The sequence below is a fragment of the Chiloscyllium punctatum genome, chromosome 10, assembly GCF_047496795.1.
Source record: "Chiloscyllium punctatum isolate Juve2018m chromosome 10, sChiPun1.3, whole genome shotgun sequence".
Lineage (NCBI taxonomy): Eukaryota > Metazoa > Chordata > Chondrichthyes > Orectolobiformes > Hemiscylliidae > Chiloscyllium > Chiloscyllium punctatum.
In genome coordinates this window covers 7755379-7782703 of record NC_092748.1, presented here as the reverse complement: position 1 = coordinate 7782703, position 27325 = coordinate 7755379, and the positions used below count along the sequence as shown (strand labels likewise).

The 27325-nt window shown below is 41.8% G+C and overlaps 1 protein-coding gene across 10 annotated transcripts in view; it reads right to left on the bottom strand.

Annotated features, from left to right (window-relative positions):
- LOC140481858 (NEDD8-conjugating enzyme UBE2F) overlaps positions 1-27325 on the bottom strand; it is a 366423-nt gene that overhangs the window by 155258 nt on the left and 183840 nt on the right. For all 10 annotated transcript variants that reach the window (XR_011961625.1, XM_072578427.1, XM_072578424.1 and 7 more), the window contains 4 exons: positions 24188-24331; positions 22903-23013; positions 16685-16783; positions 7415-7535 (listed from right to left, as the gene is read on the bottom strand). Coding sequence is in view for 9 of the 10 variants with exons in the window: in XM_072578427.1 (XP_072434528.1) it covers positions 7415-7535; positions 16685-16783; positions 22903-23013; positions 24188-24331 (475 nt within the window). In the remaining variant the exon portion in view is untranslated. The remainder of the gene's footprint in view (positions 1-7414; positions 7536-16684; positions 16784-22902; positions 23014-24187; positions 24332-27325) is intronic.

Genomic DNA, 27325 nt, shown 5'->3' with positions numbered 1-27325 from the left:
GAATTAAACTACATCTGCCACTTCTCAGCCCATTGGCCCATCTGGTCCAGATCCTGTTGTTAATCTGAGGTAACCCTCTTTGCTGTCCACTACACCTCCAATTTTGGTGTCATCTGCAAACTTACTAACCGTACCTCTTATGCTCGCATCCAAATCATTTATGTAAATGACAAAAAGTAGAGGGCCCAGCACCGATCCTTGTGACACTCCACTGGTCACAGGCCTCCAGTCTGAAAAACAACCCTCCACCACCACCCTCTGTCTTCTACCTTTGAGCCAGTTCTGTATCCAAATGGCTAGTTCTCCCTGTATTCCATGAGATCTAACCTTACTTATGACTCCCATGGGGAACCTTGTCAAATGCCTTACTGAAGTCCATATAGATCATATCTACTGTTCTGCCCTCAATTTTCTTTGTTACTTCTTCAAAAAACTCAATCAAGTTTGAGAGACATGATTTCCCACTCACAAAGCCATGTTGACTATCCCTAATCAGTCCTTGCCTTTCCAAATACATGTACATCCTGTCCCTCAGGATTCCCTCCAACAACTTGCCCACCACTGAGGTCAGGCTCACTGGTCTATGGTTCCTGGCTTGTCTTTACCGCCCTTCTTAAACAGTGGCACCACGTTTGCCAACCTCCAGTCTTCCGGCACCTCACTTGTGACTATCGATAATACAAATATCTCAGCAAGAGGCCCAGCAATCACTTCTCTAGCTTCCCACAGAGTTCTCGGGTACACCGAGTCAGGTCCTGGGGATTTATCCACCTTTAACCATTTCAAGGCATCCAGCACTTCCTCCTCTGTAATCTGGACATTTTGCAAGATGTCACCATCTATTTCCCTACAGATTATATCTTCCATATCCTTTTCCACAGTAAATACTGATGCAAAATATTCATTTAGTATCTCCCCCATTTTCTGTGGCTCCACACAAAGGCCGCCTTGCTGATCTTTGAGGGGCCCTATTCCCTCCCTCGTTATCCTTTTGTCCTTAATATATTTGTAAAAACCCTTTGGAATCTTCTTCATTCTATTTGCCAAAGCTATCTCATGTCCCCGTTTTGCCCTCCTGATTTCCTTCTTAAGTATACTCCTACTTCCTTTATACTCTAAGGATTCACTCGATCTATCCTGTCTATACCTGACATATGCTTCCTTTTTCTTAACCAAACCCTCAATTTCTTTAGTCATCCAGCATTCCCTATACCTACCAGCCTTCCCTTTCACCCTGACAGGAATATATTTTCTCTGGATTCTTGTTATCTCATTTCTGAAGGTTTCCCATTTTCCAGCCGTCCCTTTACTTGCGAACATCTGCCTCCAATCAGCTTTCAAAAGTTCTTGCCTAATACCGACAAAATTGGCCTTTCTCCAATTTAGAACTTCAGCTTTTAGATCTGGTCTATCCTTTTCCATCACTATTTTAAAACTAATAGAATTATGGTCGCTGGCCCCAAAGTGCTCCCCCACTGACACCTCAGTCACCTGCCTTATTTCAGTGCATAGGTGTATTGTAGGGGACCGAGTGCACAGCCTGACAGGGCACCAGTGTTCAGGATTATAGTGGAGGAGCAGTTGTCGCCTATTCTTACTGATTGCAGCCTATGTGTCAGCAAATCCAGGATCCTGGACAAAATGGGAAGCTGAGACGAAGGTCTTGGAGTTTAGAGATGAGTTTGTTTCTAATTAGTGTTGAAGGCAGAACTGTAGCCGATAAGAAAGAGCCTGATATAGGTATCCTTGTTGTTGGTGTTCCAGGGATGAGTATAGGACCAAGGTTATTGCATCTGCTGGGGACATGTTGCACCGGTACACGGATTGCAAAGGATCAAGGTGGTTTGGGAGACTGGGATGTGAGCCATGATTAACCTGTCTGTCTAAGTACTTCATAATTATAGAGGTCAGAGCCAATGGGTGGTAGTCATTGAGGCATGGTGCAAGATTCTTCTTTACCACCAGGATGATAGTGGTCTTCTTGAAGCAGGTGGGAACTTCAGCTTGTAGTAAAGGGAAGTTAAAGATGTCTGCGAATACTCCCACCATCTGGTCTGTACGTGATCTGGGTGTACAGCCAGGAACTCAATCCGGATCAGACACTGTCCATGGGTTCACTCTCAAGAAGGCCTATTAGACACCTGCAATGGAGACGGAGTACAGGTGACATTGATTCACTGACCTTCTGTTCAAAGAGAGCGGAGAATGCAGAGAGTTCGTCAAGCATGGACATACTGTTACCCGTGATTTTGTTCGAATTCACTTTGTGGCAACGCTTACAGGACATAACGGGCTAGAAACGGGTATCCATGTGGGTCATCTGGGTCTTAAGCTTAGTTTGGTATTACCTCGTGGTGTCTCTGATGGCCTTATGAAGGTCATGCCTGGATTTCCTGTATAGGAAAATGTTAGCTGACTTGTACATCTCAGACCTGGACTTCAGCCAGGAGTGGATCTCCTAGTTCCTCCGTACCAAATATTTGCTATGCATCGAATGCTAGTTTATTTAATCACCATAATTTATGTCTAGCCAATAAGGTCCTACTTCCTACCAAATCATTTAACTTATTTCTAATTTGTCAGCAATGACAAAAAGCTTGCATTCCAAATTTTAATTTCACTGGTGACAGGGGTACAGCTACATCAAATGGACTGCAGTGGTTCAAGGCACTAGCTCACCACTGCCTTCTCAAGGGCAACTAGGGATGATCAATAAATGCTAGCCCAGCCGATGAAGTCCACTTTTTCCCTGAATGGAATAAAAAATACAGGAAGTGGTTAGAAAGAAAATTTAAATTGTCATTTATTGCAAGAGGGGTGAGATATAAAGTAGGAATGCTTTACTACCATTATACAGGTAATTGGTAAATCCAGATTTGGAGTACGTTGTGCAATTTGGTCTCATTTCTGAGCGAGCATAATTGCATTGCAGCAATTGAGAGAGCATTAGCTTCACTGAAGAAGGGTTTATCTTATGAAGAAAGGCTAGTTGGTTCTCTATCCATTTGAGTCTAAGAGGAATGAAAGATGATTGTTTTCCCCTCCTTGGTGAAGGTAGAATGGGGAGACATAGTTCAAAAATAAGGGAACTCTGTTTAGAGAGACGAGGAAAAGCTTCGTTCTGAGGGTCATAGGTTCTTCTCCATGAGGATGGTGAAAGTATGGTCACTGACTACATTTGAGGCAAGAGTATCATACCTCACTGAAGTATCATGCTAAAAAAAAAATCAACCCCACCAGTGATCTCAAGTTAAAGCGATTATCAAGAAAACTGTCTCCAATGTATCTGTCAAATAAATTGATTCTAACCGCAGGTAAAGAACTATGAACTACTGACATAAGGGATTTAGAATTTTAACTAGTAAAGTTATGAAAATCTCCCTCCCATACATATAAAAAGATACAGACAATAAAACATCGGTGTTATAGGTGGAGGAAAAAAAAAGCTGGGGAAGAATGTGAGCAATGCAGAACTGGATTAGTAAATTTGAAACTCAATAATTTAATACCAGGGGGTTTCTGGGTAATCCAAGATGGAGGATCCAAGATTTTAACTTGCCAAAACATAAACGGAGACTGCCATAGTGTTAAAGGTTTAGATGGAGAGGAATTTGTTAGCTGTATACAACAAAACTTTCTGATTCAGTATGTGGATGTACCTACTAGAGAAGGTGCAGAACTTGACCTACTCTTGGGAAATAAGGCAGGGCAAATGACTGAAGTGTCAATGGGGGAGCACGTTAGGGCCAGCGAGCATAATTCTATTAGTTTCAAAATAGTGATGAAAAAGGATAGAGCAGATCTAAAAGTCGAAGTGCTAAATTGGAGGAAGGCCAATTTTGATGGTATTAGGCAAGAATTTTGAAAAGTTGATTGGGGCGGATGTTTGCAGCTAAAAGGGATGACTGGAAACTGGGAAGCCTTCAAAAAAATGATAATGAGAATCCAGAGACAATTTGTTCCTGTTCGGGTGAAAGGCAAGGCTGGTTGGTGCAGGGAATGCTGGATGCCTAAAAAAATTGAGGCTTTGGTCAAGAAAAAGGAGGAAGCATATGTCAGATATAGACAGCAGAGATTGAGTGAATCCTTAGAGTATAAAGGCAGTAGGAGTATCCTTAACAGGGAAATAAGGACAAAAGGGGACATGAAATAGCTTTGGCAAATAGGATTAGAAGAATCCAAAAAAGGGATTTTATAGATTCATTAAGGCCAAAAGGGTAACAATGGAGAGAATAGGGCTCCTCAATGATAAGCATGGCAGCCTGGGTGTGGAACCCAGGAGATAGGGGAGATATTAAACAAGTATTTTGCATCAGTGTAACTGTGGAGAAGGACATGGAAGATATAGAATAAGGGTAAGTAGATGGTGATGTCTTGGAAAATTTCCAATGTTACAGAGATAGTGGTGCTGGATGTCTTGAAACACATAAAAGTGTATAAATCCCCAGAAATCTGTGGCAAATGATTGCTGGGCCCCTTGCTGAGATATTTGGATCAACCACAGCCACAGGCAAGGTGCCAGAAGACTGGACGTTGGCTAACAAGGTGCCACTATTTAAGAAGGGTGGTAAGGACAAGTCAGGGAACTACAGACCGGTGAGCTTGACAGTGGTGGAGGGAATCCTAAGGGACAGGAATTGCATGTATTTGGAAAGGCTGATTAAGGATAGTCAACATGGCTTTATGTGTGGGAAATCATGTCTCATTGTTACTTCTTGAATCCTCTCTGACTTGATTTGAGTCTTTTTGGTGAGGATAGAGAGGTAGATGTGATCTGTATGGACTTCAGTAAGGCATTCACCAAGGTTCTTGGTAGACTGGTTAGCAAGGTTATATCACGTGGGATACAGAGAGAACTAGCCATTTTCTATTAAGTCTGCTCCCTGTTCAGGAGACTAGCAGCAGCACAGCAAACGCGAGCCCTCGCCCACTCCCAACACCGTTTCCTCACCCGCTGCCCCGAAACACCGTCTAACACTGTCCCTGCCTGTCCCCACTCAACCTCTGCCTGCCTCCCCCACCCCCCCCAAACCCAATCCAACACTACCCCCGCCGCCCCAAAACCCATCCTACACAGCCCCAAACCCCATTCGACACCGCCTGCCCCGGCCCATAACCCCATCCACCACTGCCCCTGCCTGCCCCCCCCAATCCCATCCAAACCTGCCCCTCAAACACTGTCCTACATCGTCCCCCCCGCGTGACTTCCGTCCGTCCCCACCCCTTCTCCAGGGCAGCTGGACTGGACACCACCAAGACTGCTGCTGCTATTGCCTTTTGGCGAGTCTCCAAATAGCGCACACAGAAACACACATTTTTTGACACGTTCCACCTTTGCCCTGTACAGGACGATGTTAGAGAGATTATTTGGGGAAGGGGGGTTTAGGGTGCGTGTCTGTGTAGAACTCCATGGGAAAGTGCTGAGGGGGGAGAGAAAGAGCGAGAGAGAGAAGGTGGGAGGTCAGTCCTTTAGAGACAGTGCCTGCGCTCCCATTAGTCCAGGACTGTTCTCGGCAGCACTTTTAAATCAGTGTAAACAAAAGACGCGATCAGTGTTGGACACATCTTTGATGTGATGTTTCTGTTGGAACCTTGAGATCTCCCTCAGATAATCAGATTTTTGGATAATTGGTATTCGGATAATTGAGGTTCCCCTGTAGTTAGTACGTTCGCAGAGGACACCAAAATTGGAGGTGTAGTAGACAGAGAAAAAGGTTACCTCGAGTACAACAGGATCTTGATCAAATGGGTCAATGGGCTGAGGAGTGGCAGATGGAGTTCAATTTAGATAAATGTAAGGTACTGCATTTTGGGAAGGCAAATCAGAGCAGGACTTATACACTTAATGGTACGGTCCTAGGAAGTGTTGCTGAATGAAGCGTCCTTGGAGTTGCTTGAAAGTGGAGTCACCGGTAGATAGGATAGTGAAGGTGGCGTTTGGTATGCTTTCCTTTACTGATCAGAGCATTGAATATAGGAATTGGGAGGTCATGTTGCAGCTGTACAGGACATTGGTTAGGTCACTTTTGGAATACTGTGTGCAGTTCTGGTCTCCCTCCTATCGGAAAGACGTTGTGAAACTTGAAAGGGTTCAGAAAAGATTTACAAGGATGTTGCCAGGGTTGGAGGATTTGAGCTACAGGGAGAGAACTGAACAGGCTGGGGCTGTTTTCCCTGAAGCGTCAGAGGTTGAGGGGTGACCTTATGGAGGTTTATAACATCATGAGGGTCACGGATAGGGTAAATAGACAAGGCCTTTTCCCTGAGTTGGGAGAGTCCAGAATTAGAGGGCAGAGGTTTAGAGTGAGGGGTGAAGAACTTTAAAGGGACCTAAAGGGCAACCTTTGCTGAAGGTGGTTAGTGTATGGAAAGAGCTGCCAGAGGAAGTGGTGGAGGTTAGTATAATTATAACATTTAAAAGGTATCTTGATGGGTGTATGAAAAAGAAGGGTTTAAAGAAGTATGGGTTAGGTGTTAGCAAATGGGAATAAATTGTAATTCGAAGATGCCGGACAATCACCTGATGAAGGAGCGTCGCTCCGAAAGCTAGTGTGCTTCCAATTAAACCTGTTGGACTATAACCTGGTGTTGTGTGATTTTTAACTGGGAATAAATTGGCATGGATGAGTTGGACCAAAGGGTCTGGTTTCTGTGCTTTAGGTCGCTATGACTCTAAGTTCAATGGCTTCAGTCTATCGGGTTCATAGAGATGATCCTTTTGTTTGCCAGAATTTTCTGTTCTTCCATCACTCTTCTCCAGGTTCTTCTTGTTTCTTCAGTGGAGGCACAAGCACTGGGTATACTAACAGCAACATCTCTTAGTTACTAGTTAGAGGCAACAGATTACTAGGGAGGGAAATAAACTGATTTTCTTCAGGCTTTAGGTAGTTTACTGGAGAGAAAGATAGTCACAACCCACAAACCAACCAACAATCTGTTGCCAGGCTTAATTAGTGATCAGCAATAAATGCTGGCACAGCCTGCAAAGCAAGTCTCCTGAATGAATTTTTTAAAAAAGTGACAGACATTTTTGAAGAGTATCTGCAGCTCTTGAGTGGGTATATGCTCAACATGCTTTAAACAAACTTGTTCTGCCTTTATTAAGATTCGATTTTTAGCTCCTTCAATTCTTCTCCTCATATAATACAGGGTAGGAAGACAGCACCTGTAGTGTCACGAATGCTGGAATTTTCTGATGCTGTTATGCTTACATTTGAGTGTGAATAGGATCCTGCTTTCTACATGTCCACACCTCATTAGGAATTCAATTATTTTGAAACAGGGGTAATGGGTACGATGAAAAACAAAATTGGACAAAAAAAAAGGTTTTATCCAAAACGTCGTTTTACCTGCTCCTCGGATGCTGCCTGACTTTTTCCAGCACCACACACAACAATAAAAAAGGTTAGTTTACCTGGCAAACTGGAAGAACTAGACCCAGATTTCATACTGGCACTGGACAGGGATGACCATTCATACGTTGCTTCAGCTCGTTTCACAGCATCCTGGTAGTTGTCATATAGTTGTTTCCCGTACTGGTTAACAAAGATAAAAACAGGATTATTTGATTATCATTTCTATATATTTTGAGAAGAAATAAAGACCATTGTAACAGTGGTAACTCACATAATTTTAAGTGAAAATGATCACTGAAATTGTTTGGGATATGCTGCACTTCCTTTAGGTAAGCAAAGATTCACTGGGATGAGTTTATTGTTGAATGAAGAAAGTCTGTAAGACTATGCTGATACTCCCTGAAGCTTAGAAGAATGAGACGTGTCCTTATTGAAACACATTGCTCGTAAGGACTTATGGAGGGTAAATTTGGAGAGAAAGGCTTCCTCCAGCTGAAGCTGCTGGAAGAAAATCAGTCTCAATTGACAGGCCACAGTCTACTCCTGCTCCTATTTCTTACGTAATAAAAGGATTAGTTATTTAGGTCAGAGAGGAAGAGAAACAGTTCAAACAAAAGATGAATCTTTGGAATTCTCTACCACAGAAATCTATAAATTTGGAAACACTCAGTACATCCAATATAGTATTCAAAAATCTATTGATATTCAAAGGATCTGGATGTAGGTTTGCTCGCTGAGCTGGAAGGTTCATTTTTAGATGTTTCATCACCATACTGGGTAACCTCTTCAGTGAGCCTCCAGACGAAGCACTTCTGATGTTTCCTGCTTTCTATTTATATGTTTGGGGTCCAATTACCACCACCGAGAAAAAGAACAGGAAATGATGTCACCAATCCAAAGAAACCCAAACATATAAATGGAAGACAGGAAACATCAGCAGTGCTTCGGCTGGAGGCTCACTGAAGAGGTTACCCAGTATGGTGATGAAACATCTAAAAATGAACCTTCCAGCTCAGCAAGCAAACCTCCATCCAGAACCTCAACTGGAGCTACAAATCTTCTCAAAACTCGCTAACATTCAAAGGATATCAGGAAAAATGAATACACTTATTTGGCAGTACTGAACTTGCATATTGCTGATAAAAGACAGTTTGTTGAAGTTACTTGATTTGCATTCATCAGAATAATTTTCAAGAATACCAATTCAGGGGGGAGAAAGCAGTATTTATATTGCACAAGACAAAAGAGTTGACTGATTGGCAAGTGGACTCCAGTTGGTAAAGGGGTTGCCATGAGTAACACCACTTAATGATGTTTGATGGTTAACAGCTAGGCTTTGTTTAAATTGTAAACCACACAGGTTGGCTGATTGCTCAAGGCTTACCTAAGAAATGCAACAGCAAATGGGTGGCACCCATTTTATTGAGTTGAAACAAGAGCAGTCATATTCAGATTATTACTATCTAAAATGAACAAAGCCCTTTGCATTATAAATATGCTTCTAATACACACAAGTGACCACCCTGAAAATTGACTGGCAATCCTAAACTATTTGCCAGTATATTTCTTCATGCACTCTGGATTATCCAACAATTGTCCAATTTCAGAATCACATCTAATGTTGGACATGCTGTTGTGCTTTTTGCAAGTGCGGTCTAGGTAGATATGGGGAGTATTTTTTTTTGTTGCAAACAAAGGGAAATGCTGTTTGATATGATCTGCCACTTTGGGGTGTATGGCCTACATACTTGATATCTCACCAGCACTTAACTGCATTTACCACATTAATCATTTGTGTGATAGAATGTCTTTTGGCTTGTTGGTAGGACCCTGTTTGTGGCGAGCAAAACTCATGTTGCTGCTACACTGTGGCAGCATGAAACAGCTAGATTCACTTACTGCTCAAATATTTCAGATACATTAATCAGGAACGATAAGGTGAGATGACTGTGCACTTTTCAGGACCAGGAGTGAGGGCTTTTTTGCATTCATGATCTTACATAATATACAACAAGAAACTATCTGACCAGGGCAGCCTTTATGCTAAATGGCTTTGATACACTGTTGTTAAGCATCAAGTTGGTAAGATATACAAATGACTTAGGCCCATATGCTATAGGACTGGTCTGTTTGGTAACCTGGTAAATAGGGCCCATGTAATCCTAATGTATATACTGACCATTGTAGGAAGGTTTGCTGTAGTGAATAGACAACTCCTTCTTAGCTAGGCCATTGAGGAAAGGGAGCTTATTTAAAGTGAATACACTCTGGGAAAAATTCCACTGAAGACAATTCTCAATGTACCAAATATTCGACTGCACAGAATGCTAGGATCAGGGAGTTGAAAGGGGACGTGGCCCAAGTGCTTTTGAAACAAAAGAGTGAGATGTGAAACAATACATTAGCAAAGGAAGTTCTTGACGTGGAATATGGCTCTGGTGCAGAATAGAAACATTCCATAATGGAGAGAGAATGACAAATTTCGTGTTTCAAATACAATAGAGATATATGTAAATAAAAACTGAAACAACTGGAAAAAAGAAAGAAGGGGCCAAGAAATTACCAGGTAAAAGATTACCAGGTAGCATAACAGGGCATATTACTGTCTTAATGGACAAGTAGTTCAAGGTTGAGGAGGGTGGGGGGGGGACGACTTGTACTGATGGAAGGCATTGTTAAGGCAATAATAAATATGTACTTTGCATCTGGCTTCAGATAAGAGGACACTACCACAGTGTGCAATATTCAAATAAGATAACTCACCTCATTCAGTTGGGATCTATCCTAACTTTGTAAGGAAAATAAACTTAGTTGTGCTGTTCACATTATGCACATAAACTTTTAAAAAGTCTTTGTTAACACCTAAACATAAACTTGTTACAAAATTGAACCCAAAAGGGTTAAAGGGGAAGTGGCAGCCTGAATACAAACCTACCGAGAGACAGAAGACAGGATTGGCCAACAGTTATTTTTCATACTTGAAAGTTTGTGCGAAGATTTGTAGCTCGGATGCTCGTTGTTGTGGTTCTGTTCGCCGAGCTGGGAATTTGTGTTGCAGACGTTTCGTCCCTTGTCTAGGGGACATCCTCAGTGCTTGGGAGCCTCCTGTGAAGCGCTTCTGTGCTGTTTCCTCCGGCATTTATAGTGGCCTGTCTCTGCCGCTTCCGGTTGTCAGTTCCAGCTCTCCGTTGCAGTGGTCGGTATATTGGGTCCAGGTCGATGTGCTTATTGATTGAATCTGTGGATGAGTGCCATGCCTCTAGGAATTCCCTGGCTGTTCTCTGTTTGGCTTGTCCTATAATAGTAGTATTGTCCCAGTCGAACTCATGTTGCTTGTCATCTGCATGTGTGGCTACTAAGGATAGCTGGTTATGTCGTTTCGTTACTAGTTGGTGTTCATGGATGCGGATCGTTAGCTGTCTTCCTGTTTGTCCTATGTAGTGTTTTGTGCAGTCCTTGCATGGGATTTTGTATACTACGTTGGTTTTGCTCATGCTGGGTATCAGGTCCTATGTCCTGGTGAGTTGTTGTCGGAGAGTGGCTGTTGGTTTGTGTGCTGTTATGAGTCCTAGTGGTCGCAGTAGTCTGGCTGTCAGTTCAGAAATGTCCTTGATGTATGATAAAGTGGCTAGTCCTTTGGGTTGTGGCATGTCCTCATTCCGTTGTCTTTCCAACACACACAAAAGAAGTTGCATCAAGACACCGTTCAAAAGGGCCACAACACACTGCAGCACACCAGAACTGCAAAAAAAAAGAGTAAGAAGAACACCTCTACAATGTATTCGCCAAAAGCGGATACCCCCGCAATTTCATCAACAGATGCCTAAGGGAAAGACAACAGAATGAGGACATGCCACAACCCAAAGGACTAGCCACGTTACCATACATCAAGGACATTTTGAACTGACAACCAGACTACTACGACCACTAGGACTCATAACATCACACAAACCAACAGCCACTCTCAGACAACAACTCACCAGGACAAAGGACCCGATACCCAGCATGAGCAAAACTAATGTAGTGTACAAAATCCCATGCAAGGACTGCACAAAACACTACATAGGACAAACAGGAGGACAGCTAACAATCCGTATCCATGAACACCAACTAGCCACGAAACGACACGACCAGCTATCCTTAGTAGCCACATACGCGGATGACAAGCAACAGGAGTTCGACTGGGACAACACTACTATTACAGGACAAGCCAAACAGAGAACAGCCAGGGAATTCCTAGAGGCATGGCACTCATCCACTGATTCAATCAATAAGCAAATCGACCTGGACCCAATATACCGACCACTGCAGCGGACAGCTGGAACTGACAGCCAGAAGCAGCAGATTCAAACCACTACAAATGCCAGAGGAAAGATCACAGAAGCGCTTCACAGGAGGCTCCCAAGCACTGAGGATGCCACCTAGACAGGGGACGAAACGTCGGCAACACAAATTCCCAGCTCGGCGAACGGAACCATAACATTTTTCATACTTGCAGAGTATATAGTGGTGTGTCTGATGTTTGTATCGAGCAACTCTTTCTTTATATGTTATTCACCTGTACATGAAAGCACAATTTCAAAGTTTTCAATTGACACAAAATGTGAAAATGTAGCGAAGTGAGGACGATGATAGTAGGCTTTAGAACATAGACTGGTAAAGCAGGCAAGCACGTGACATTTCACTTTTAACACAGCTGTTTATAGTGATCTATTTTGCAAGAAGTAGTAATATCAAATAAATGGTACACTTTTAAAAGAGGTACTGAACCAGGGATTCTCAATATACTGAAGGCTATGGGGAGAAAAATAGGAATTAATTGGACAGCTCTTACTTTTTTGCTGTACATTTAAAGCCTAATAAAGACAGTGCTCACAGAACATAGAACATTACAGCGCACTACAGGCCCTTCGACCTTCTAGGTTGCACTGACCTGTGAAACCAATCTAAGCTCATCTAACCTACACTATTCCATTATCATCCCCATGTTTATCTAATGACCATTTAAATGCCCTTAAAAGTTGGCGAGTCTACTACTGTTGCGCTTACTACTCTGAGTAAAGAACCTACCGCTGACATCTGTTCTTTATTTATCACCCCTTAATTTAAAGCTATCTCACCTCATATGAGCCATCACCATCTGAGGAAAAAGGCTCTCACTGTTCACCTTATCTAACCCTCTAAACATCTGGTATGCATCTATTAAGTCACCTCTCACCCTTCTTCTGTCTAATGAAAACAGCCTCAAGTCCTTCAGCCTTTCCTCATAAGACCTTCCCTCCATACCAGGCAACATCTTGCTAAATGTCCTCTGCACCCTTTCCAATGCTTCCACATCCTTTCTATAATGTGGTGACCAGAACTGTACACAATACTCCAAATGTGGCTGCACCAGAGTTTTGTACAGCTGCAACATGACCTTGTGGCTCCGAAACTCGATCCCTCTACCAATAATACCTAACACACTGTATGTCTTCTTACAAGCTGGGTGGCAACTTTCAAGGATTAATGCATATGGACGTTGAAATTTCTCTGCTCATCCACACTGCCAAGAATCTTACCATCAGCCGAGTACTCTCTATTCCTGTTATTCCTTCCAAAGTGAATCACCTTACACTTTTTAGATTAGATTAGATTAGATTACCTACAGTATGGAAACAGGCCCTTCAGCCCAACAAGTCCATACCGATCCTCCGAAGAGTAACCCACCCAGACACATTCCTCATCTGTACCCCTGACTAATGCACCTAACACTATGGGCAACTTAGCATGGCCAATTCACCTAACCTGCACATCTTTGGACTGTGGGAGGAAAGTGGAGCACCCGGAGGAAACCCATGCAGACACAGGGAGAATGTGCAAACTCCACACAGACTGACAGTCGCCAGAGGCTGGAATCGAACCCTGGCGCTGTGAGGCAGCAGTGCTTTTCTGCATTAAACTCAATTTGCCATCTCTCAGCCCAACTCTGCAGCTTATCTAGGTCCTTCTGTAACATCCTTCCGCGCTGTCCACAATCCCATCAACCTTAGTGTCATCCACAAATTTACTAACCCATCCTCCTCCGCCTCATCCAGGTAATTAATAAAAATGACCAACAGCACTGGTACCAAAACAGATTCTTGTGGTACACCACTAGTAACTGAACTTCAGGATGAACATTTCCCAGCAAACACCACCATCTCAGTCTTCTTACCACTAGCCAATTTCTGATCCAAACCACTAAATCATTCTCAATCCCATGCCTCCGTATTTTCTGTAATAGCCTACCATGGGAACCTTATTAAACAACTCACTGAAATCCATATACACCACATCAATGCTTTACCCTCATCCACCTGTTTGGTCACCTTCTCAAAGAACTCATTAAAGTTTGTGAGACATGACTTACCCTTCACAAAACTGTGTTGACTATCCCTAATCAAATTATTTCTTTCTAGATGATTATAAATCCTATCTCTTATAATCCTTTCCAATGCTTCACTCACAACTGAAGGAAGGCTCAATGGTCTATAACTACCAGGTTGTCTCTACTCCTCTTTTTGATCAAGAAGACAACATTTGCTATTCTCTCGTCTTCTGGCATGATTCCTGTCGACAATGATGACGTAAAGATCAAAGCCAAAGACTCTGCAATCTCCTCCCTACCTTACCAGACAATCCAAGGATAAATCCCATCCGGCCCAGGGGATTTATCTACTTTCACACTTTCCAGAATTGCTAACACCCCCTCCTTATGAACCTCAATCCCATTTAGTCCAGTAGCCTGACCAACAAAATTTGTCTTTTTCATGTGTGAATACTGAAGAAAAATATTCATAGTGCCTCTTCTATCTCCTTGGACTCCATGCACAACTTCCCACTACTCTCATTAATGGCCCTAATCTTACTCTAGCCATTCTTTTATTCCTAGGCAGAAGCAGGTACTGCAGATGTTGTAGATTAGGGTCAAGATTAGAGTGGTGCTAGAAAAGCAGAGCAGGTCAGACAGCATCCGAAGAGCAGGAAAATCGACATTTCAGGCAACAGCCCTTCATCAGGAATGAGGCTGTGAGCCTCGGGGGTGGAGAGATAAATGGGAGGGGGGTGGGGCTGGGGAGAAGGTAGCTGAGTGTGCAATAAGTGGATTGAGGTGGGGGTAAAGTTGATAGATCGGAGAGGAGGATGGAGCGGATAGGTGGGAAGGAAGATTGGCAGGGAGAACAGGTCGTGAGGACGGTGCTAAGTCGTAAGATTGGAACTGGGGTAAGATGGTGGGGAAATAAGGAAACTGGTGAAGTCCACATTGATGCCATGAGGTTGAAGGGTCCAAAACGGGAGATAAGACGTTCTTCAACTAGGTGTCGGGTGGTGAGGGACTGGCGATGGAAGAGGCCCAAGACATTTATGTCTTCAGCAGAGTGGGAGGGGGAGTTCGGCTACAGGATAGTGGGGTTGATTGGTACGGATGTCCCGGAGACGTTCTCTGAAGCGCTCTGCAGGTAGGCATCCAGTCTCCCCAATGTAGAGGGGACCGCATCAGAAGCGACAGATACAGTAAATGACATATGTGGAAGTACAGGTGAAGCTCTGATGGATATGGAAGGCTCTTTTGGGGCCTTAGACAGAGGTGGTGGTGGTGGGGGGCACAGGTTTTTACAATTCCTGCAATGGCAGCAGGTGAAGGCGAGTTGTTGGTGGGGGGTGGACCTGACTAGTCACGGAGGGAACGGTTTTTGCGGAAACGGATAGGGGTGGGGCGGGTAATGTATCCCTGGTGATGAGGTGCATTTGTAGGTGGCGGAAATGTCGGCCGATGACGTGATTTGTGTGGAGTTTGGTTGGGTGGAAGGTGAGGGTCAGGGGGGTCCTGTCCTTGTTGCGGTTGGAGGGGTGGGGTTTGAGGGCAGAGGTGCGGGACGTGGATGAGATGCATTGGAAGGCATCTTCAACCACATGGGAGGGGAAACTTTGATCTTTAAAAGGAGGAGGTCACCTGGTGTATTCTGTGGTAGAACTGGTCCTCCTGACATACCAATAGAAAGCTTTAGGGTTTTCCTTGATCCTACCTGCCAAAGACCTCTCATGTCCCCTCCTGGCTCCTCTTAGTTCCCTCTTTAGGTCCTTCCTGGCTAACTTGTAACTCTCAAGTGCCCTGAGTCTTCACGTCTCATTTTACATAAGCCTCCTTTTTCCTCTTGAGAAGGAATTCAATTTTTATAAACCATGGCTGCCTTACTTGACCACTTCCTCCCTGCCTGACAGGAACATAATTATCAAGGACACACAGTAGCTGTTCCTTGAACAAGCTCCATATTTCAAGTGTGCCCATGCCCTGCAGTTTCCTTCCCCATCCTCCCCATCCTAAATCTTGCCTAATCACATCATAATCGCCTATTCCCCCAGTGATAACTCTTGCACTGCGTTATATACCTTTCTTTCCATTGCTAAAGTAAACTTAATCGAATTGTGGTCACTATCATCAAAGTGCTCACCCACCTTCAAATCTAACAACTGGCCTGGTTCATTACTCAGTACCAAATCCAATGTGGCCCCACCTCTTGTGGCCTATCTACATGTTGTGTTAGGAAACCCTCCTGCACACACTGGACAAAAACTGACTCATTTAAAGTACTTGAGCTATAGTGTTTCCAGTGAATATTTGGAAAGTTAAAGACCCCATAAAAACTACCCTGTTACTTTCGCTCCGATCCAGAATCATCTATGCAATCCTTTTCTCTATTTCTCTGGAACTATTCGGAGGCCTATAGAAAACTCCCAACAGGATGATCTCTCCTTTCCTGTTTCTAACCTCAGTAGACGAGTCCTCATCAAACATCCTTTCTGTCACAGTAATACCGTCCTTGACGAACAATGCCACACCGCTACCCCCCCCCCCCGCCACTCTTTTACCACCTTCCCTGTTCTTACTGAAAAATCTAAATACTGGAACCTGCAATCATTCCTGTCCCTGCTCTATCGATGTCTCCGAAATGGCCACAACATCGAAGTCCCAGGTACCAACCCATGCTGCAAGTTTACCCATCTTATTCTGGAATCTCCTGACGTTGAAGTAGACACACTTCAAACCACCTTCCGGCCTGCCGGTACACTCTTGCAATCTTAAAACCTTATTTATGACCTCACTACTCTCAACCTCCTGTACATTGGAGCTACAATTCAGTTTCCCATCCCCCAGCTAAATTAACTCAGGAAAAGACCGTTTTCCCACATAGTTGAGATTAACACCATTCACCAGTTTTCTGAGGGAAAGCACACAATGCTGGCTGATTAAACTTATCGCTATACCCAATGATAAAGCATGGCCTCCATCAACAAGGATTGATTACCTTGGCAATGCGAATGCCATTCACCCACTGATGAAGAGTTCTGACATCATCACAGCAGAGATATTTGATATACTGAGATTTCTTCTGGATCTGAGGGTGCTGCAGGAATAAAAACAAATAGGAAAATATTATTTGTCAAAGGTTGGCATCTATGTACAAAAAACTCCCCCTAATAAAAATCAGTGTGGTCAGGCTGGAAATGGGAACATGCAACTCTGAATTGGCAAATGCTTCTCATGGTAAATTGGACTATAGATGTTTATTCATAGACTTATAGAGATGTACAGACACTTTAGTCCAACTTATCCATTCTGAATAGATATCCTAATGTAATCTAGTTCCATTTTCCAGCATTTGGCCCATATTTCTCTAAACCCTTCCTATTTATATACCCATCTAGATGCCTTTTAAATGCTGTAACTGTAGTTGTCATTATACCTGTCTCCATCACTTCCTCTGGCAGTTCATTCCACACATGCACCACACACTGCGTGAAAAAACTGCACCCTTTGGTCCCTTAAGATTAGATAGATTAGATTCCCTACAGTTTGGAAACAGGCCCTTCGGCCCAACAAGTCCACACTGAACCTCTGAAGAGTAACCCACCCAGACCCATTCCCCTATCCTAGATTTACCCCTGACTAATGCACCTAACACTATGGGCAATTTAGCATGGCCAATTCATCTGACTTGCACATCTTTGGATTGTGGAAGGAAACCAGAGTAAACCCATGCAGATATGGGAAGAATGTGCAAACTCCACACAGACACAGTCACCCAAGGCTGGAATCAAACCTGGGTCCGTGGCGCTGTGAGGCAGCAGTGCTACCTGCTGAGCCATCGTGCCGCTGTTAAGTCTTTCCCTTCTCATGTGACACTTATTTCCTTTAGTTTTGAAATCCCCTACCCTGGGGAAAAGACTGAGATTATTCACCCTATCAATGTCCCTCATGGTTTTTTATAAAACGTCTCCCTCACCCTCCACATATTTTCCAGCCTATTCAGTCTCTCCCTATAGCTCAAACACTCCAATACTGGTAACCTTGTTGTTAAATCTTTTCTGAATCCTTTCAAGTTTCACAACATCCTTCCTATAGAGGAGACCAGAACTGAGTGCAGTACTTCAATAGTGGCCTAACCAATGTCCTGTACAGCCGCACAAAATATAATGTCAGCAAGCAACTCCTGCCTGTGCTTTCATTCCTTTCTTTACATTTGTTTCATGCATTGTGTCAACATTGCCCATTTTAAATTCCTACGAGACAGATTTTGAAGGATGGAAGACAGGAAACCAGCCAAGGTGGTGGTGGAAAAGTTGAGTCTGGAAGTAAAAGACATGGTTAAAAGTTTCAGCAGCAAACTGACAGTGGCAGAGGTAGGGACAGGTAATATTTTATGGGTGCAAGTGAGTGGCACGTGGTAATGAAGAATATATGGCATATCTTCTCAAAGTCAAATGGATACCAAGATTGTAAAGAGTTTGCTTCAGCATGAGATAATGTCTAGTGTTAGTGATGGACTTTGTTTCCCAAAAATTTCCCAATACTTAATATTGGATGTGCAACAATTACACCTTAACTAAGTATCAGTTTAGTCGCATGACAGGGAGTCAAAGCAGGTGGTGGTGGTGAGTTAGAGCAGGGCATTGATAACTCACGTGATTAATCGGATATTGTGCACTTGGACGATGCCACCGAGAGGCAGAACGTAGATGAGAAGGAGGGGACAGAGATCTATCCTTGGAGGTCACCAGAAATGACAGCAAGTGAGCTGGATGAAAAGGTACTGTAAGAAATTCCCTGCATATGACTGGACAATATTGTAAGGATCAGTACTATGCTTTCAGCTTTTTAAAAATTATTCATTTACAGAATAATGGTGTTCTTGGCCAGACATGCACTTTTGGTTTGTTTTGAATGTACATGTATTGAGATAGAGTATTTGCCAGTTTCTGAAATTTTTCTTAATGTAGAGTCAATTACACTGAATAAAGTGAAGGTGACCTGCCTTCTTGAATCATCTTTGGGTGCAGATACCCCTACAGTACTGTTAGGAAAGGAGTTCCAGGATCATTAACTCAGTGACAGTGGAGGTGCAACGAGACAATTTCCAGTGAGGATGGTGTGTGGCCTGGAGGGGATATTGCAGATGGTGGTATTTCCATGCATCTGCTGTCCTTGCTCTTGAGGTGGTGGAGTCACAGGATTGAAAGGTGCTATCTAAAGAATCTTGGTGAGTTCTTGCATACATCTTGCAGGTGGTACAGAACAATAATGTGCACTGGTGATGAAGGGAATGAACATTGAAGATGGATTGATGGCCAAAGGGTCTTTCTCCATGCTGTAAAAACCTTATGACTCTAACATTAAGAAAAACTTTAATAAATGGGCCAAATACTCTATCTCAATACATGTACATTCAAAACAAACCAAAAATGCAAAGCATAAATATAAATTAATAAGTACAATCTGGTAACCTTTATAGAAGCATGTTTGCAGACCAGAATCTTGAAGGGTACAGGAAAATTAGGAAGCTTGGGAAATTAGGAGAATTCCCACATTTTAATAAAGCGTCATTACAGGGTTCTGGGTTTATTGTTTTCATTTCTCGTGCTGAGATTTAACACCAAGTGGCCCAGGTAGAATCACAGAATCCCGACAGTGTGGAATCAGGTCTGCACTGATTCTCCGAAGACCCAACCTAGATCCTCACCCTGTCCCCATAACCCTGTATTTACCATCGCTAATCCCTGGGCACTATAGGGCAATTTAGCATTGGCCGATTCATTTAACCTGCACATCTTTGGACTGTGGGAGGAAACCAGAGCACCTGATGGAAACTCACGTAGACAGGGGGAGAATGTACAAACTCCACACAGACACAGTCACCTGAGGGTGGAATTGAACTTGGATCACTGGCGCTGAGCCCCTCGTTTTTTCTCTCTCTCCCTGCTGTTTCACTTAGACCGTGTAGTGATTAAAGATAACTGAATGCCTTACTAGGCCATTCTACAGGGTATTTGAGAGTCAACCATATAGTTGTGGATCTGGAGTCAAATTTAGGCGAAATGAGATAAACATAGTTGATTTTATTCCCGAAAGGATATTAGTGAACCTAATAAGGTTTTTGCAACAATCAACAAGAGTTTCAAGGTCACCATGAGGTTAGCTTTTAATTGCAGATTTACTGACTGAATTCAAATGTTACCATTTTGCTATGTTGGGATTCGAACCAATGTCACCAAAGCATTTGTTCGGACCTTGAGATTACTAGTCAAATGACATCATCACTGTGTCACTTTTAAAACTGCTGGATTTTCCCAATTCAGATCATTGGCCTCCTTTTCTCCAAAGATTAATATTGCTTGCCTCACCTAGTAAATTGCACATTGATAGTAGTTAGTGTATAAAGGAAGCATCCCTTTTTATGTCAGACAAATCAGACAGTTTCAGGTTTGAATCCCAGTCTTTGCTGAAGGAAAATGAAATGTCAGCTTGGTTTCCTGCTCCTGATTGTGGATGTGCGCATATAAATGTGAATGAGTGTTCATTATGAAAATGTTATATGCACATCATCCACACCCACAGGATCAATCAACCTCAGAGGGGAGAGCAAATTACTGCAGATGCTGGAATCTGTATTGAAAACAAAAAATGCTGGAGATCACAGGGAGCCAGATTGCATCTATGGAGAAGGAGCAAGCTAACATTTAGAGTCTAGATGACTTTTCAGAAGACCTCTAAGTCTAAATAAATGCCTGCCCACAAGTTTAAAAGAAATTTCCAGCAGTCAAACTTGCTGCCAAACTACAGCTCCCTTTCAGGAAATGGTATGCATTGAAACAAGGATGGAGTGAATGGGCACATGAAAGATGTTTATGAAGAAAACCACATCTGATCCACCCATATAAAGAGACTCGCGAAGAGTCAGCCATACAGCATAGAAACATACCCTTCAGTCCAAAATGTTTGTGCCGACCAGCCATCCCAATCTGACCTAGTCCCACTAGCCAGCATTTGGCCCATGTCCCTCTAAACTCTTCTTTTTCATACACCCATCCAGATGTCTTTTAAATATTACAATGTAACCACATTCACCACTTCCTCTGGCAGGTTGTTCCATATATGCATCATCCTCTGTATGAAATAGTTACTCCTCAGGTTATTTTTAAGTCATTCCCGTCTCACTTTAAACCTATACCCTGTAGTTTTGGACTCCACCCACCTCTAGAAAAAAGGCCTTGGCTATTCACCCTATCCATGCCCCTCATGTTTTATAAATCTCTAAGGTCAGCCCCCAACCTCCAATGCTTCAGGGAAAAGAAAGCTCCAGCCTATTCAGCCTCTTCTTATAATTCAAACACTCCAGACATTAAGTCTTTTCTGCACCCCCTCAAGTTTAACAACATCCTTCCTGTCAAAGGAGGACCAGAATTGTTACACAATATTCCAAAAGTGGCCTCACTAGTATCCTGTACAATCTCAACATGATGTCCCAATTCCTTCAATCTATTTTCTGATCAATGAAGGCAAGCATGCCAAATGCCTTCTTCACTACCCTGTCTATCTGTGATTCCACTTTCAAGGAACTGCGTCCTTCTATCTCTGTTTGGCAACACACACCGGGCCTTACATTAACTATATAAGTCTTGCCCTGGTTTGCTTTATAAAAATGTAACACCTCACATTTATTTAAACTCCATCTGCCACTCCTCAGTTAATTGGTCCATCTAATCAAGGTCCCATTGTACTCGGAGATAATCATCTTCACTGTCAACTACGCCATCTATTTTAATGTCATCTGCAAACTTACTAACCGTACATCCTATAATTCACATCCAAATAATTTATAATGATAAATGACAAAAAGCAGTGGACAATACTGATTCTTGTGACATACCACTGGTCAGTTAATTCAAATTTTCTGACATCTCGCTCTGTAGTGTTAAGTGAACAAGTTCTACTGCTATCTCACCCCTTTCGAGGTAACTATTCTGCACAATCACTAGTTTTGTGACCTGATCTCGACAGTCTTGAGGCAAAAAAGGCTATTGGTTCATGTAATAACACAGTTCAGCCAGATGTGAACTAGTTTTCCCACAGTTGATTCAAAAATTCTAAGCAGCAAAAACTATGTTTTTACTCAAAGGAAGGATTTAAAGCCAACTTGACTCTAGATTTATCCTCCAATATGCATGAAATTCTTCTGTAGCTCTGGGGGCATTTGGAAAGAGTGAAATAAGTAAGTAATTAATATAGCCCACAGCCATTATGGCCAGTGATTTTTGTATTTAACATATTACTGCCTGACAGTAAGACTTCTCAACAAATTACTTTCCCAGATGACATTGAATAAAGTTCAACTCTTCTTCAGACAAATGGCTTTGACAGCTGACGTGTTAGGTTCACACAAGAACCACAGTAAGACAACAATATATGGAATTCAAGGGAATATGGGCAGAGGAGGCAAAATTGAAGGGTAGGGCTAAAATGTTAACTCTGACTTTAAGGAAGCAGTAAGTGGTATTCTCCAGAGTCTGTGTTAGTGAAATTTCTAGTTATTGGATATAAAAATGATCAAGTCTCAAGAACAATTTTTAAATTTGCCTGTGTTTCCACGATAAGGGTATAGTCCATCACGAAAGGCAATACATTGGCAGACAAATGGCAGAATTATTTCAACATGGGAAAATACCAGATATTTGGAAATGAAATACATCATAAATGTTATACTTGAGAGATTCATTAGAGAAGCAGAGAGTTTTGTTTCGCAGGTACATACATAATTCAAGGACAGCGGAAATGGACAAACACAAACTAATTTCTCCTATTAATGTTTAAGATTTCAAGGAGAAAACAGTAATGGACACAACCTTTGTAACACTTCAATTGGCAAGTATTATATAGCTAGGGTGCCAGCAATTCTGATACAAGTCCACATGAAGCTGCAGACTGAAACTTAAAGCTAAATTAAGTGTTTTTATATTGTTTCCCAAAACACAGAGGCATTGCACATCTTTATATCACTACAGTCCAAATGGTCCAACAATAACCAGAAACATATTGAAGCAGAGAAACAGGACCCTGGTTTTAAAGCTGGTCTCCCCATTCTCAGACATTAACATGTAGAAGGGCCTCAATCAACATGAATGTAGAAATAAACTCAAGAAGCTAACAGTCTATTCCACAACATCCTTCTAAACCAAGCACCATTCATACCTTGAGAGCGCAGCAGTAGTCCGTGGGAGCCTTGTATTTACTGCGGTAATCCTGGCCATAATACACATTCACATGGTCCAGCTGAATGAAACAAGCCAGGTCGCGAGAGGTCTGCAAAACAGAATAAGGTCAGGTTAGTTAACCTGCTCTCATCCTGAAAAAAAAAATGACATTTACATTATTTAAACTTAGTTGTAGACAAGAAGGCACAGTGACACTTGTGTACATAAGCAGTCATTTTTAAATGGGTGCAGAGTAATGGAGGCAAAATGCAGCATTAAAAAAATCAGTTTATTTTACATCCAGTAGCTGCTTCTTTGTCACTATAGCTGATTTCTAACTGTGGAGTTTAACAATAATTTTCCACTCCTTTCTGTGCTTCATTCAGACTTATAGAAAGAATATTTTAATGTAATTTTAGACTAGACCTGAAACCACGTATCTTCACTGACACGCTTCGTATTCAATTGCAAGGGGCCTAAACATGTACCATAGAAGGCTGCTTACACTGGGATTGCAACCACAAGGTCCTTTCCAAGAAAGATTCTGAAATACAACTGAGATATATCCCCTGGACAATCTCAATTTCTAAATAGTGACTAGAGGTGAGTGGAGAGAGAAGAATGTTTCTTTACTCCCAAGTAATGTGTTGATGTCCATGGAGATCAACAGTTTAAAATTAATTGGAAATTCAAATTAATATGTGAAAGAATGACACAAGATTTCATGTTTTGAGACTTGTATTGTAATAAAACAGTTGAAGCAGTATTGACTAAACACCATTTTTGGAGGCAACTTGTACTTTAGACCACATTGCAGAGCTTTCCCTTTTTTAATACAACTGGAAATATACTTGACAGATATAATCAACATTGTTCTTTAAGCAGGCATTCCTAGAACCAGTACAAGTGATTCGTAGCTTCCAAGAGATTGCTTAGTTCCTCCCCCCACCCAGTCCTTAATGTGGTAATTAGTAGTCTTATAAATGGGAATTTTTCTGAGACTTTTCCTTCTCATTCAAGCTAGGCAGATCTGCAACTTGTTTAAATTCCTCGCTAATTTATTTTTCAGATCCCATGAGCTCCCACCTATATTCCTGCATGGTGAATCACAAAAACATGGGATTTCTAGCTGCTTGTTCTTGCAAGCCCTTAGACCTTTCCTCTCTCAAGAATATCTTCATGGCAACAGAATGGAGGCATGGACTTGGTATCCAGGTAGAAATGCAGAATTACTGTACCTGTCACATGATTCATTTAATACAAAAGCACCTTTTAATCCATACCTTTGTCTTGCCCTTAGGGACATAATATATTCCAGAAGCTCTGAGCAGGAAGTAGCGCTTCTTCCAGGATTTCTTGCCATCCTCTTTCAGCCAAAGCAATCCCTCAATCTCTGGAACAGTCACAGAACTTCCACAGAAAAACTCCTGCAACAAAAACACAGAATAGAGTATTTAAATAACTTTACAGTTGCTGTCTGTAAATTAAGTTAATTGGCCTTAGCTGCTAGAACCAATTAGATCCAGCAGGTAGGAAAAAGCAGATCCTGTAATTTAATGTTTGCTGATTCTGAAAGCAAGGGGAAAGGAAGAATAGAAAATATATCTGCAGAAAATGCAATCTGTACCTGTTAACTCTACAACTTGGTGAAGACTAATATAAATTCCAGTAAGCATCTGTTAATAACATGCAGCTAACTTACTTTTTCTGAGTTAAAAATCACAACACCAGGTTATAGTCCAACAGATTTAATTGGAAGCACTAGCTTTCGGAGCGCCACTCCTTCATTAGGTGAAAGCTGGTGCTTCCAATTAAACCTGTTGGACTATAACCTGATGTTGTGAGATTTTTAATTTTGTTCACCCCAATCCAATACCGGCAACTCCAAAATCATCTTTCTTTTTCCGGTCCATTATTTATTATTCTTGGTTTTTATTTCTGCACCACTCCCAGACCAGCAGTTCCGCTGAAGCTAGCCACATGTACAACAGAATTTGAAAGGATGTAAATCAATCTTGCGTGGACAGACCTATACTGTGGCACAATGAATCCCTCTCCAGAATTTTCATGTTAAACTTCTGCAGCAGTTTGACTGTCTAACAGCACATCTTAGTGATACTCTATTCCTTGAATTATGCCACCGTAAAACCTGGGAATGTGTTAGGGTGGCTGATTTAAATTGGAAGTACTATCCAAGAAGAATAATTATTTTGCAAAGTTTAAAACAAAGCTACATTTGAGAATCTTATTAGTCAACAGGGCAAACTGCCAAGAAAATAGTCATACAAATATTAAAACTTGGAGCTGCTCCAGTATAACCAAACACCCCAATGCTGATAAAATAACTTGCCAGGAAGATAAAACTCAATCCTGATTTTTGAAAGACTTTTTAAAATAAAACACATTACCTTTAGATTTAACATTCTTTAAAATACACTTTATTAAAAGTTTATATTTTACAATTATTTAATCAAAATTAAAAGAAAATACAATATAACTTTTCATGCTTTTGCACATTTCTTAGATGGGAACTTCATATAAAAGCCTCTTTCATCAAACCTTCCCAGAATAACATTTTGCAACATCTCTGAAGGCTGGCTATTTGATTAAACAGTGTATGCATTGGCACAGAGGACTGGGTACTCCATACACAAAATTCATGCTTTCATTTTCATATGTTAACCACGTTTGTATTGATAATACTATTCAGCAGATGCAGCAGAAGCCTGTTGATGGTATAACGTGTTAGCTAAATAGAACTTGGAACTCAATGGTTGGTATTAGGATCTGTGGGCTCATCCAGCTCAGTCACTATTCACTGACATCTCACTAGAAATCTGGTGTTAGAAAGGTAGAAAAAGATAGAATCTAGTTTGACTTTGTTATGATAACCTGGATGCACAAACAGCACCACACTATAATGTTACAGCTCTCATTGATTATTCATTATTTTTATTCTTTGGTTTGGAGCTGTGAACTCAGAACTTTGAGCTAAAGAGGACTTTTGGGTCATGGCTAACAGCTTGTGTTAAAAGAAAAACAGACCAAACAAGCTTTTGTGTGTTTGTGAAGCTAGGCCTAGAAGTTCACCGCAGTTTGGTTCCTGATCAAAAGGTTCTGCAGACGCTTTGTTATGTTCAAACAGATGACTGTTAACGAGGTCAGTATATGGGAACTGGTTCCAGCAGACACCAGATGTTGAATGGTAACTGGGACCTTGTGGGGAGGATGGTTGGTTTGCCAGGGAGTAGTCAGAGTTTGAATTGGGTTTTGAACTGTTTTTTCTGTGTAAAGGAATCGGACTGTTGATGATACAGCAAGAAGAGTTGAAAGCTCCCTGCCTAACCTCCATTGTCTACTCTTGGAAAACTCAGAATAGAAAATAAGTATTACTGCCTTTATCTGAGTGACCTAAAAAAGGTGACCCTGATTAATAGCTTCAGAAAACCAAGTGGATAGGGAGAAACTGTTCCAACTTGTAGATGGATAAAGAATGAGGAGGTATAGTTTTCAAGTGTTTTGTCAAAGAAACAAATGTAAGGCAAACAAGAAACTTCTTCACCCAGCGAGTAATCAGGGCATGGAATGCACTGCCTGGACATGTGGTAGAAGCAGTTTAGTTGGGACATTCGAAAGGATTTTGGATGATTATTTAAATAGAAACAATGAGCAAAGTAAAGAAGGAAGGCACTAAGCTAAAATACAGAGAGCTAGTGCAGATACTATGGGCTGAATAGTCTCCCTCTGCACCATAACTATCACAGATTCTGAGCCAGATGATTATCTTTCAATACTCACAGGCTGAATAGTCCCAGAGGACTGTCTAAATTGAAAAAAAAAAATAGTCTTCAGAAGAGATATTAAGAGCTGAGGAGAAATTAGGGTTCAAATAAAATCCTACCCTAGGTGCATTTATAAGGTATTTCTTCTACAGCTACTAAGAATCCCAGTGAAAAGTGGGATCCTTAGTGCTTAAAATAAACGCTTCTACACAAACCATTGATATCTTAACTAGCTTCTCATTAGCAAGTTGTTCAATGTTTGGAATTATAAGAGTACAAAGACAGCACTTTCACCAGTTTGCTGTGAAATGTCAAGTATTCACTCAATCTAGATTAACCTATCAGCTTTGGAGTCTGCATACCATCAAATTTGAGGGGCAAATGTTTATTCTTTACTGATTTTTAAATATTTGGGATGCAGAAATACTAGGTTCAAGGGTAACTACTATAATCCAAACTGCTCATCTTATTCATGCCAGATTCCAAAACAAAATTCCTCAAATCCAGAACAGTGTCCTGAGCTGTAACACAAATAATTGCCCATTGAAGAAAGCCAAGAGAGTATATCAAGCTCTTCCGGGGGAGCGAAGAGCATTGTACTTGTTATATGCAGTCAAAAGGAACTGCAAAGATATGCCA